Source organism: Lonchura striata, chromosome 2 (assembly GCF_050655825.1).
Source record: "Lonchura striata isolate lonStrDom1 chromosome 2, ASM5065582v1, whole genome shotgun sequence".
Lineage (NCBI taxonomy): Eukaryota > Metazoa > Chordata > Aves > Passeriformes > Estrildidae > Lonchura > Lonchura striata.
In genome coordinates, this window is record NC_140704.1 from 65,195,297 (window position 1) to 65,209,423 (window position 14,127).

Below are 14,127 nucleotides of genomic sequence, written 5' to 3' on the forward strand. Positions count from 1 at the left end.
AAACACATGTAAGAGATATAGTTTCATTTTGGAAAGGATACATACAGTATATTGTGTAATATTTGAACAAATGAGTTTCTACCAAAGATAATCTTGGTAGGTAAGACTGCCAAATTTTCAATATGAAGTAGAGAGAAGTGTGTGCATTTTTAACACTTTAATGAAAAATGAAGTTATTTTACTTGTATCTCACGTTTCCCCCTGACCAAGTGCTATTTGAAATTGATAAGTAATCCAGTCTGTGTAGAACTGAGCACAATTCCACTGAAGTCAATGGCAACGATTTTCTCAATGCAAGTGTGGGAAAGATAAGGCAGACCTCATCCTCTCTTCCAGATTTTATTAATACACCAGTATTAGAGGGGATAAAAAATCCATTTAAACATTTCAGTATTCCTACACTGGTTATTGAGGAAATACATCTTTTTCTTTTAGGAAAAAAAAAAATCTTAATCCAAATAATTACAATTAAAATTCAATACTGAGCATATTTTATATAATGAAATTTTTTAAATAAATAAATAAATGCAGGCTGACCAAGTGAAAACTAGAGAGTGTTGCCACATGCTTGAAGTATTGCAATTCCCTCTCAAGTGAGCTCCAATTAAATTTCTTGAAGAGATGAATTTTAATTTTCAAAACCACTGCAATTGAAAACATTGTGTAAAGAGTGAAAAATCACCTGCAGAGCACAGGTTAGATGACAAAGAACCAAGAGACCTGAGAAAACCTGATCCACAACAAGACCTGTAAATTAGTGCTTCATCTGGAGTGAGCAAGAGAAATACGGATGACTTTGAAAGACCAGCAAGGGCAGAAGAGGAGCAATAGCACAACCCCAGAAAAGACCTCAGCATCCTGAAACCATTGAAAGGAGCCTCTGCCACATACACAGCGAGACCCAAATTTGCAATTTTTGCTCTGGGATACAGGGCATTGTTTTACATGTTATACAAGTCTGCAGCCACCCAAGAACAGTTGGGCTACACAGCCCATACACAGGCACAGATAGAGCTGGGAACTTTTCTCTTCTGTTTTTACATATGATGAAACTCTCTCCTCAAAGATGTCTGTCTTTCAATCTCACAAGTCTTTCTAGGTGTGCCAGTGAATTATATTAACTACCTTGCATGTCAGAGAAGTGCATGATAACCTCAATTTTTTCATTTTGTCTGTTTCGATGCTTAGAAAAATCTGAAGCGTTAATAATAAGGATTGCTCATTAAACCATCCCCATTAACATCCAAAATTGCAGTAATTCTTTTCAAAGCAGATGCAATCACTCCAGCAGTGGATTTACTTTCTTATCTCCAAATATGGTTTGTACAGTGCTCTTAATTTTATGCAGAAACACAGTGACTCCATTAGATGGGAATTTTGTTAATAAAAAGGTAATGTATAACATTATTATTTAATTTCTTTTTAACTTTCATGTTCCATTGCCAGGGGTGGATTTTCATATCTTTCAGTGATTCACTGAATAAAACAAACTTCTACGTCATTATCATGTCCAAGTTATTTTAAGTGACTCACCCCCAGGAATGAATCCACTACAAACACTGCCAAGGGGTCTAGCACTGTCCATAGTCCCATAGCTATGATGAACTTTGACAAAAAGGAAGGGAATGAGCCAAAGAGCTGCTGACAGCCCCATCTGATCAGGACCATGAGAAGCAGCCCTGCATTCAAGGTTAGGGGTCCCACCACAACCATGGCCAACTCTTCACTGGTGTGCAGCAAGGAGTTCTGGTAGCACAGTTCCACAGTGTGAGGGAAGAGCTGGAATCTGTAAACAAGCAAAAGGAGAGTGTTTGTCTACACTCCTGAAGTCATTGAAAGAAGGTAGAGTCATGTTGCATGTGTCATTGTAAAGTTGCATCCCTATCTGGGTCACAGCACTCTGACCAAAAACTCTATGAAGCTACTCAGAAAAAAAAAGAAAAAATCCTCCTCCTCCTGTCTCTGCATGCTCAGATCCTCTCTGACTCTCAGTTCACTGGGTACACACCCAGGCTCTAGGGATCTCCTAGAAACACCAACATGAGCACAGGCCCCAGGAGCTCACCCATCTCTGTGCCTTTGGGCACAAAGCAGAAAATGTACTATGAAAGACATAGCTGTTAGCACACCTAAAGTGATTGGAAATGTCCATCTCACCACCATGAGATGGTGGGATTTGCAAAGATCATACCATAAGCAAGTTTGCTAGCACTGTAAGAGAGAGCAACAGCACAGCATTGTGAACTACACTGATGATGAAATTTGAGGCAAAAATTTCAGTCCTATTGAAATGGTTTAAATTCTGCTTCTAACTAAAAGTGAAGTGGTTTGATTCTCATTCTGTTCCCCACTTGTGAGTGCTACCACTACATTTGGTCAGACTAAAGAGTGCTCAGCTCAGTCTCATTCTTCAGGCACACAGTTACAGACTGTGTAACTGTCTGGGATGCTGATCCAGGGCATTTTGGCTTGAGACCATTATCCTTTATCTAGCTGACTGCCTGGGACAGCTGTGACTAGTGGCTTTGAACATGACCACCACTCTCTCATGCATTGCTTCCTTCTGTTAAGTTCCCTTTGTTTTCACAGACTCTCGATGCTTGGCCTCCCAGAAGTTTTAGTGCCAGCTGGCTAAGTTGACAGGGGCTGTACAAGGCCAGAAGTGAGAAATGGCTGGCTTTGCATTAAGATCTAGAAGACCACCTTAACAATACCCAACACTGTCCAGAGTCTGCTCAGACACCTTGTTCAAATTTCAGCCAATAGTCAATACCACTACCACACCAGATATAGGTCAGAGAGTCACATATCACTGGCTCATAGTGACTGATTCAGGGTTATGTGATGTTTTAAGGTGAATAAAAGAAAAAAATAAATTTCTATCAGAGAAATATTTCCTTTCCTAAGCATGATGGAAGCTTTTTACTCTGTAAAACTCTTCTCTACCACACAGAAACATGAATAGAGTCAGGTATTTATCACCTAGTGGACTTGTACTCCATCTTTGGATTTTTTCATGCCAGGTAATGACAAGCAATGATTTTTCTGTAACACTCCAGAAAGGTCTAATTCCTGTGCTAAAGTCAATGTATTATACAGTTAAAATATGTCAACTCATTGCGTAAAACTGTAAAACTGATATATCAAAGTTAAATTCTTGTAAGTATTTTACTCATAGATCACTTTGGTAGCATGAAATATGATTTAAATGTTTCTTCAGTTTTGTGCACTCCTTAGGCATTTTGAAATACTTTATCCAAATTGCTAAATTAATCTTCTGGAAGATACATATCCTGCTGAGTATCTCACATGAGAGAGAGGTAGGCATGATACCAGTTACACAAATGGACACGACATGTTCTAGGTTTAAAGTTTACATCACTAACATCTTCACCTGATATGCACATTTGCATATCAGATCACTGGACTTTGGATGCAGTTCTTGTTCTGCACTCTTAGTTTCTGCAGGGCCTTCTAACAGAGCTTGCATGTTGAGCTCTCAGTATGAGTTTTAGCCTTAAATTATCCTCATAGTGCAAAGGACCTGCTTTGAATCAAGCTATTTGGAGGAATATCCTTACAGAGAAAAGAGGGTAGCAGGACTTACTTTGCAACAGGAACTGAGATGCTCCAAAGGAAGAGCCACTGGCTCAGATAATGCAGGTAAAGTCTCAGGAACCAAAGCAAAACTACCAGCAGTGCAAGCAGCCAGAAGTCCCTGGAGCGCCAGCATGTGACTCCCAGCTCTGAAAAGGCCGTGTGCACCACGAAATGGAAACGCTCCACAACCTGCCGGGACAGTTTCACCTCAGCAGCAGCAGAGCGGCAGCTAGAAATATATGGAGACAAAACAAAGAGTCATTCGTAAAAGCACATAAGAAGCAGCAGTTGCAGAGTCCTGCTGCACAGATAATGTGGCACAGGTTCTGGTCACAACTTTTGATTAAACAATGCATCTGACATTAAAAAAAAAAAAAAAAAAAGTTTTATCCATGGTGGTCTAGGTGAGAGGTGGCTTTCTCCCAGGAATCATGCCACTACTTTTAAAAGGACAACAAATCACATTTAAAACAAAGTTTTTAAAAGCCTTTTGGTTTAATTTTTATTTTAATTTTTCTCACAAATTGTTCTCTGAGGGACACTTTATGACTTGCTTTCCTTCTGAGAAAATGATAAAAGAACTTGTCATATTTGTACTGAAAAGTATTTACTGAAAACCTGTGAACAGCTTTTTGGCATTTGGGTAAAAGCAGTTCAGTCAACATATTTCAGGAGACAATGTGGCCTAAAACTCCTTTTTACTTTCAAGTAAAAGAGAACATAGAAATAATAGAACCTTCACTGTAAAGGATTCTGCTACTGAGTGTGGTGTGATTTTCCCTTTAAGCTAATTACTGTAGTGCTTCAAAGGAGGTGTAGGGAGGAAATGAGATGCCAAGATGCAGCCTTGGCATCATGTTTCCCAGAAACTGAAGTCTCTCAGCTGATTCAAAGCTGAAAAGACAGTAGCTTCTTTGACCTTTTAAAGCTTCTAACTGCTATGCTTATTTCCACTGATTTAAATAACTAAGCAGCTGAGATGCACAATTCTGGGACAGAATATGATGTCATCATGCTCAAACTGTTATTTATATTGATTAAGGCTTCTGAAAGTTCAGAAATATAAAGGTCCTTTTGTGGAAGAATACATGTTGCCTTTTTAAAGCGTAGCATGTGACTTATGAAGAAGCAGAAGACATACTTGCACTGTGTTTTGTGCTCTTTTAAAGAACTTTCCTGTCTACACATATTTCTTAAGAAGCTGTGTATATTTCTTTCTCCAGCACTCACAAAGAGAACTGTGAATAGCTATAGACAAGAAATTCAAAAGGTTTCTGCATTTAGTCTAGGTTTGAATAAAAAGGAAAAACAAATCCCCCAAACTTGCCAGCCATAAGGCTGGATTTTGAGACCAGCCTTGGCATCATGTTACTCCTGATCCTCAGTGTTGAGGAGGACGCGTGTGGAGGAGATGGCAGGCTGTCAGCCAGCCCCTTTGCCTATGAGAAGGCTCAGACTTTAGTTATATGGTTGGAGAAGGAGAGGATGAGAAGTTGTCAGGGGCACAGCACCAAAAAATAGGGTTTGAGTCACTAAAGGCCTCAAGTACAAATAGCTAAAACTTCTTACAGAAAGATCTGTTGGGCTGAGAAAGCTGTTTCTTGCAGTGACTGTAGGTTGATCTGTCAGAGGTTTTGAAGGTTTTTCTCAAGTTATGTAGTCCATTTTGCTTGTGTTCTAATCAGTCACAAAGTCCTACTTTAGAGAAGGGCCACATCATAAATGACCTTCCTCATGTAATTATTTTCCCACAGCAGCCTACAGGAACATCACAACACATTTCATTAACATTATGAATTCATAGTCTAGGCTTGTGTGAGAAAGAGACAAAGAAAAATGTAAAATAAGAAATATAATTGACTGTGGATTATACTACAATAACCATGGAATTCTAAATGTTCTGAACTCTGCAGCTAGATTGCACTACACTTCCTTTCATATAAAGAAGTTTTTGTCATCCTTAATAGCTTCCATCAAATTTACTCTTAAAGCACTCAGTCTTTGAGAAAAGTTAATAGGGCAGGATTAACCACACTGTATTCTATTTAGAAAAAATAGTTTATTTGTAGAAAAAAAAAAAAAGAGAAAAAAAGAAAAAATAATACTCTTAGCTCATAATACTCATCTCATCCTTCATCAAACAAGCCGAATTACATAGACGTTCCATCCAGCCTCACCCATGTCAGAAATCCACATCCTACAGGGATTACTGCCAATCTTCAACTCTGTGCCAAGAGCACAAGTAACCATGTATATTTCAAAAAAAATTTGGATTTAGCTCAACATTTTATTTTATGTAAGAAGCATCTACTACTAGGTGATTTAGTCTCAATTTACTAATTGAAGCTACCCCTAAATAAACAACACCAGAACAAAATATTCAATGGACCACATGTAAAACGTTTCAATAACATAAATCCTTCCTCCAACCCAATACACAAACGGAGAAGGGGAGCACACAGCTCAGAGCACTGAAAATACTCAATCTTCTTTCATTCATGGCAGTCCTGGAGCACTAGAAATAGTGAAAAACCTCGGTGACCAAAACACTTGGTTGGGAAGGCAAGTAAAGAGCTTGCTCACTTGCAGCAAGACCTTCCAGTGGAATCAGTACTTTCATAGGAGCTCCATGAACACGCTCACTTCAGCTCTGTCACTCACTGTGTGCAAGCTGCTTCCATACACAGTGTGAGCACACCACACACAAGTGTGGTCACGGAATTTCCCTAAGGTTTAGGCAGAAACAAAAATACTCAATGTGCTTCCATCACTCCATTGCTCCACAGACTACTCCAACTTTCAGGAGGTCAAAAGAGAGATGATGTCCTCCCCTATGAGCTGTGTCATCCCTGCTGAGATGCTGGCTCTGTCAGCCATGGGAATCCATCTGCTCAATGGATTTCATATAAATTTCTCTACTTTCATATAAATGAAAGTAGAGAAATTCAGAATGTACTCACTTATCAAACCCAAAAGCCTTCCACAGAATGATGACACTTGAACTAGCAGGTATCTATGATGTCTTTCCTTAGCTGCACCTTTCCTCTGAAAAAAGCAATAGCAGCCCAGAAAGTCCTCAGAAACCCAAGCGTGTTAGAAGTCAAAGAAATCAAGAAAAATAGGCCTATTGGGTAGAATCAAATTACATTTGTTTTTATTTTTGCAACAGCAATTATCTTTTTAAGACATCATTATTTTCATCAAATGCCTTGATCATAATTTCCTACTCTTAAATGGAAATTAAGCACTTATTTGTTTATCTTGCTGGAAGTCCTGATTCTGAATATCACTTCTGTGCTAGGTTATACTTCCCAAGGTTATACCTTGACATGAGCACCATCAGCCAGTGGTAGAAACTGGTGGAAAATGTAGCCTACACAGTGACTCAGTGAAAGTCCCAGCCCACAACTGGAATATCTTCATTTACTTTAAAACAAATTCAGTTGGCCCCAGCTTACTTGTGAGTTTCAGGAAACTGTTCCTGCATACTCATTAATCATGCTGCAAGGCTGTTTACTGGTTGCCACTTCAAAACACTAGGCTTAAATGACCTCTCTTATTGACTCTTTTGAAAAATGAAGAAAGGAAGAGGCAGAAACATGAAATGAAATGTACCAAACAAGTGGAAACAGTCCCTTTAAATATTTTAGTTGGTGTTAGTAGTAACAGCTTGGGGGTGGAGTGACAGTGATGGCAGATACAGTCTTCAGAAGAGATTTATATAAAGTTGCTGTAGGGCAGAGAGCATGAGTATTACCTTTCAAAAACAAAATAACCCCTCCACCCACAGAAAACCCAAACCTTAACCCTTGGGTGAAAACTATATAAAGTTCCAAATGAGAAGCCACTTGAGCAATGGATTTATCCACGATTCCTTGGATTACTGGTAAGTAATTTGGCTGAATGTTTTTGTTCTAGGGCATTAGTTTTGCATTTTTCCTTGGGAAATGCTGCAGTAACAAACAGCAGAGACCGAATTACCATAAAAGCAGGTCAATTATTTCTATGGAAATTGTTCAGAAGGAAAGAAACGATGCACAGATTCTCTTAAGCTGCACTTGATGATGATGACACAAAAGTAATGGCTGATAGAAGGCAGTGTGTACTGTTGGGTGACAGCTTTGTTGCTGACAAACTACAGTGAACATTTGTATAATGCACTGCAAGGCTGGCACTTAGAACTGATGGCGGGGTAGATCCTCAGCTGATGCAACCCTGCTTACTCCAGAGTTACACTAGTGCTCAGCAGCTGAGGTATTCAGGATCTATCCTGAATGTATCTATTACTTACATTGCATAAAATAAGGCAAAATAAATGTTTCTTTGTCACCCATACAGATAGAGAAGATTTAAAGAGCCAATGAAGATACAAATTAGCTTATGCAAATTACCTTCAGGGAATCATACGCAGTCCTTACAGCCCAAGAGTCAGTGCAACACGTTTACCCAGTTCACAAATGAAAAAGACCCCTCCCCACCACCACCCTAAATGGTAGGTATTTAAACTTAGTCCTTTATGGCTTATCACCAGAAATGAAGATGCAGGAAATGCTGCCCAGTGTTACTACAATGAAATGTTATCACTTTGGGGGCAAAACCACACCTGTATCTGAAGGCACATCTAAAATTAGCACACTAATACGTGTAACCCTTCAAATAGAAACCAGTTCAAATCACCACTGATGAAGCATGAGGCAGAAGAGAATATGGTTCGTTCTACTGTGCACAGTAAACATATATATAAAACACATAATTTTATTATTGTTAGAAGGATTTTATTATTATTCCTTCTGCATAATATTCTTCCTTTTCAAAGCTCGTACTGCATTACAAAGAAATTGTCTTTATCCCAGGCCGTATGGTGATGACACAAATGACTTTGCCCAATAAGCCAACGGCAGAGCTGCGAACCGAGCTCTGCTGAGTTACAGTCCATTATTCTATCCACTGGATTCCTAATAAAATATTACTTTTTTGTTTATTTGTATGCAAAGTGAATATAACCAGGGAGAGCATTTGCCAAGGATGGAGGCATTGTTTTTTCCTAGCTTTTTCCAGGACATACCTATGCTTCATATTCTTCAGTTTGCAAGCAACCAAGAAAGCAGGTATCACAAACAATTACAAGGGCTACCTAGGGGCTATCTGCTGTGAGAGAGGTGACAGAAGACCTGAGGGGACATTAGGTAGTTCCTCAACATACAAATGCCCATAGGAGGATTTGACCTACTGCTTACTGAAAAACCCAAAGTCATGATATAGAAAAAATGCTGGAAATCATGGCACATTTATTTTTCAGGTGCAGCTCTGGTGGGAAAAAGAAACTGCCAGAAGCAAAATCCAAAAGCAGAGCTTTTAGGAATTAAACATTTGTGTAAAACAGGAAAAAAGAGTAATCCAATAACTGCAATAATTGTTTTCATTTCTTGCAAAGAATATGACACGGGTACGTGACTGCACCTGTAAACACCGATGCTGCCCCACCAAGCTGGGGAGGAGGAGGCTGATGGTGGCTGCTCTTCTTCCAAGGTCCAGGCTGTGCCAGCTCATGGGAGACAGCCAGCAAGCAGTAAACTCTGAATCAGCTACATCTTAGGTGTGTTTGCATTACATGCATAGCCAAGAGCCAGAACAAACACAGCAGCTGAACTTTTCCCACAACACACTCATGGGGTTGTGCTGGCACAGCTGTAACCTTGGAGGAACCACTATGCTCTTCTATACTGGGCGGGGGACACTCTGGGTCACTGGGCCAAAAAATATTCAAAGAGGAAGGGAAGAAAGTGCTGACAGATTCATATTCCTCTGGATATAACTGTGCTAGCCTGAAGATGGTGGACAGCCAGCTTTCACTATAAAAGAGTTTATGACAACAGAAAATTGGCAAAGAGCAGCAGATTCATGTCCTCAGCAGTCCCTTTACCCAACAGTGTTAGGCTGAGGAGCACATCTCCTGATTTTAGCTAACTAAGAATTTCCTAAGGGAATTAACTGAGGCATTCACAAGAAGAGATTTCTTACCCAGCTGGACAAGAAAGCACTGGACAAAGAAAGAATCACAAAATTTAAGCAGAGTGTCAATAGTGCTGGAGGACAGTGTGACTCCTTGTAGAGAGCTGGCAAAGCTTTGAGCATTTCAGCTTTGAGCAGCATCTGACAGTGACAAAGCAAAAATGACAAAAAACCCAAATTATTATCATCATGGCTGCAGTTTAGGTAAGCAACTAAAACTTTGCCTATTTCATGCTTAACTGCATTTTCAAGAGCTTAGTGGCTTGGCAAAACAGTCTGGAAATCTTACAAGAACAGACTTTGTTAAAATATTCCAGTCTGGCTGCTTCCAGCTCTGGATGGGTACAAACATGAAGTGAAGAAATCGAGTGCAGCTTTCAGAACTTTTAAGCAGCTCTGGTTTTTATTTCATTCTAGAAAGGAACAAAAGGCAGTAGACAGCCTCTGTTATTCATCCTCATGACATGACTAGGCCAGTCAAGAAGCAAAAGGCATGTAACTCCTCCCCTACTTATTGCCCTCTGACTGCTTTAAGTAAATAAGATGACAATGAATGAATGAGAAAAAGGCACAAACCACACAGGGGAGGATGCAAGATGTCAGAGGAAGTATAACTCTCAAAAAAACCAGCATTATCTGTAAAGCTCTTCACCCAGTAAGTAATGCTGAATGCTCAATCTGTGCATGAGCAATAAAACAGCATTTAGGACCCAGAGATATTTAGAGGGTCACATTCAAGCTTATCTCAGTTAAACAAGAAATTAAAAACTACAGGAAGTGAAATGCTGGACTTAAAACATCTATAGACATTCAGAAGAGTCAAGATTTAAGACTTCTTGTTTATGCTAATAGGAGCATTGTACCCTATCCAGAAGAAAATAAATAAATATCTATTTGTAGGCAGTACTTGTGCCTAAGCTAGGAGAGTCCCCTGTACCTGATGTGTAGAAATGTTTTCTACCTTGACACAGAAAACCTCCCCAAGGACATTTGCTCTGTCTGGAGAAAAAAATGCAATCTTCCTCCTGACCAAATACATATCTACTTCTGAGAGCCACTAAACACTCAAACACCATCTGTGAGCCGTGCATTCATCTGTAACACACCAATTTAGCTGGCAGGCCATTGGGAAACAAGACTCTGAAGTTGCCAAATTAAAATGGCAATCCAGCACCAGCTGAAACTCCACCAAGCAAACAGGTGAGACTACCAAAAAACATTGTAACAGAGAGAGATGAAACCCCGAAACAAAAAAACAGCTTTGTGGAGTGGATTTAAAAAAAAAAATGGGGGCGGGGGCGGGGGGGAGGAGGGAAAGGCACAGCTTTGATCTTTTCCATCCTGTACTTAATTATCAGCAGCATTACACTAGGAGCATGGGTCTGTACAGCTGGAGACAAAGAGCCACCTTTCTTCAGTGAGAATCGACAGACTGGTGGCTGCTGTGGGCAGAGCCAGCAGAGGACACAGCACACCTCCATTTCTCTCTGAAGGTCTGGCCACACAGCAATGAAACTTCAGCTTACACAAACACAGACTAGCCAGAAGTCAAAGCCCTTTCACTTCTGTCTGGTGTTCACAGCAACAGGATGAAACAAAAATTGAATTCCTGCATGCCTTGCTTCCCTTGCCACAATTCAATTGTATGTATGTGTAAGTGCTGGAGTTAGGATGTCAGTTGTTAAACCAAATGCACCATTCAGTTCTTGTGCAGGTTTATAATATTTATGAGCTGTAGGAATAGGTAGGTGTAAAGATAAAGAAAAAGAAGTTCATTTATAGGTGTAAGCTTGTGTATAAAAATGCTTCTAAAACACAATTAGTGTTATTCCAGTCAGATCTCTGGAATCTTCTGCATTGACCTGACAAAAATGACCTTTTCTTTTTCATAGCAAATTTACAAGGAAGAACTAGGCAGAAAAAAAAATGGCGGGTGGTGTGTATGAACAATGGAGAATGTATTTAGAGAAATCTTGACATTGGAATTTTTTTTTACTCTCTATCAAGTAAAGCTTTTTGATTTTTATTATTTTGTGCAGCAACGTGTCCACAAACAGAAGTGTCCACAAACAGGAATAGCCTCCATGAAGAGAATGAAGTATGTCATGACCCATGTAACACCAATTAGAATACAGTTAAAAATAAATCCCTGTAGATTTAAACACGGCCAGAGAAGGCAATTCATGAAACTACAACAAATTGTAATACATTAAAAAAGAAATCTCACAAAAAATGTTTAGAATATTTACAAAGCATACATTTTCTAAATATAGCCATTACAATTTTGGAAGAACTCTTCACAGTTTGATGAAAGAGAACAATCTCAGGTTTGAGCAGATGACTGATGCTACTACACTGCATATTACAATTTGTTTTTGCTTTAATACAACATGTTTTCTCAAATAAGTAAATTTGTGTTAGGCCAGCTTAATTAAATCTTTAAGAGCCTTAAAAAAGAAAGGACTTACATGCATGTGCAGAATACTTTAGGACACTATTATATTTAAAACACCATTTACCAGTTATCTCATGAAAAAACCACTATTAAACAGTTATCTCAGAAAACTGAGATACTGTACACATATCTTAAATTCAATTACATTAAGAAAAACACAGTTATAGGAAATGCTAAACTGAAATATTTTTAAAAGATCTTTGTAAACACCACTGAAATTATGGTGGAAATTATCCATACAATTTAGTGAAACAAAATGCATCACGTAATAACAGTATTAAATTTTTCTTTTCAGTTTAATGCTGTGTTATTATATTTGCTGCCTATTTTAGAAAGTAATTTGTGTTGATGGCTCTGGAGAAAAACCAAGCATTAAAGAACTAATTTAATTCCTTCTGAGCTATGTTCAATTCAAAAATACTTCTTTCAGAATGTCCCAGTACTGCAGAATCTGACTAGAAATCCACCTTGAACTATGTGCACTTTGACTAACTCTCTGCCCAAGGCAAAATGATCCTGCATTCAGCAGGGTTTTATCCCGGTCTTCTAAAGGACTTACACAGAATGTACCTGATATAACTGGACCAGAATGTCAACCATGATAAGAAATTATGATCAAGACATGGAGGATACATAATGAGAACCTTATCCATTTTACAGTGGGCTGCTATTGGTGGGGGAGTACCTTTAGGGGGTTGTTTACAGAAATCAGGTCTTCTGCCTTTAAGAAAAAAATAGAGAAATCAAAAGAAGAAAAGAAAGAAAAGAAAAAGGAAGGAAGGAAGGAAGGAAGGAAGGAAGGAAGGAAGGAAGGAAGGAAGGAAGGAAGGAAGGAAGGAAGGAAGGAAGGAAGGAAGGAAGGAAGGAAGGAAGGAAGGAAGGAAGGAAGGAAGGAAGGAAGGAAGGAAGGAAGAAGAGAAAGAGGGAGAAAGAGGAAAGAAGAAAAAGAAAGAAAGAAAGAAAGAAAGAAAGAAAGAAAGAAAGAAAGAAAGAAAGAAAGAAAGAAAGAAAGAAAGAAAGAAAGAAAGAAAGAAAGAAAGAAAGAAAGAAAGAAAGAAAGAAAGAAAGAAAGAAAGAAGGAAAACTGTATAATTCCTTGTGCAGTGCTCTCCTTCCCACTTGTTATACTGCATGACACGAGGGATACTATAGTTGTGTTTAAGGTGTTCAGGTAGTGTTATAATAGGCTGCCTGGCTGCCCTTGGAAAGAAATGTCACAAATTTGCCTTCAGTGTGAAGACATAGCTTTATTCCTCTGGTTCCACAGGATAAAACAGAGACTTAAAAATTGCTACAGTTTGTTTCTCAAAAATCAATGCATGATTGCTAGCTGCACCGAGAGTTTGAAGGATATCCCCTTATCAGAGGCAATCTCTAGATAATATACTTTCCTCTATAGCCCATAGCTGCATGTAAGACAGGACAAGACAAATGCCAGCTTCCTTTTCTGTTGGTGTCATCTATTGATCCAATGAAATGTTCTTCATCTGAAACTTCCTTCCCAAAGGGGACACTTGCTATGAGAAGCAAAGCTTTCTTCCTGATGCTAAGAAATCCTAAAACTTTCTGCTAATTACTGCACAGGACCATAGTAATACACATCTCTAAAAGAAAAAGAAAAAAAAAATCAAGCTCAAATGAGGCAGATGCCATCCTTTTCCAGTTAGAAATGTTGTTTTTCAATAATGAAAATGCAATATAATAAGCTCATTATGATTTTTATGTGTGCTTTAGATAAAAATGTGTTTTAGGTCTATGTTTTCCTTTGGCGGATTTCCTCTCAGACATATTCAGAACTCCTATCCCAGATGTGACTAAGTGACTCCAGCTTATGCCAAAACACAAAACAGTGTCACCATGAGAAACAACAATATCAAAGAATAATAACAAGATGCAGAGAGGTAAGCAAAGTATGCTGAGGTACTGAAAGAACACTAGGCCTACAAAAAAACATCCCAGAAAAAAACCAGATACATTTGTGCATCTATGGACAGAGGAAAGAGCAATAGCTTAGTGTGCTGGGCTAAGATATCAGCACCACCAGAAAAAGCTTTATCTAA

General features: G+C 38.8%; 1 protein-coding gene across 1 annotated transcript in view; it reads right to left on the reverse strand.

The window, feature by feature from the left end:
• LOC110472633 (uncharacterized) overlaps window positions 1-14,127 on the reverse strand; it is a 272,197-nt gene that overhangs the window by 50,841 nt on the left and 207,229 nt on the right. The window contains exons 16-17 of the mRNA XM_085571476.1: window positions 3,608-3,829; window positions 1,534-1,786 (exon numbers count right to left, since the gene is read on the reverse strand). Coding sequence (XP_085427602.1) covers window positions 1,534-1,786; window positions 3,608-3,829 — 475 coding nt within the window. The remainder of the gene's footprint in view (window positions 1-1,533; window positions 1,787-3,607; window positions 3,830-14,127) is intronic.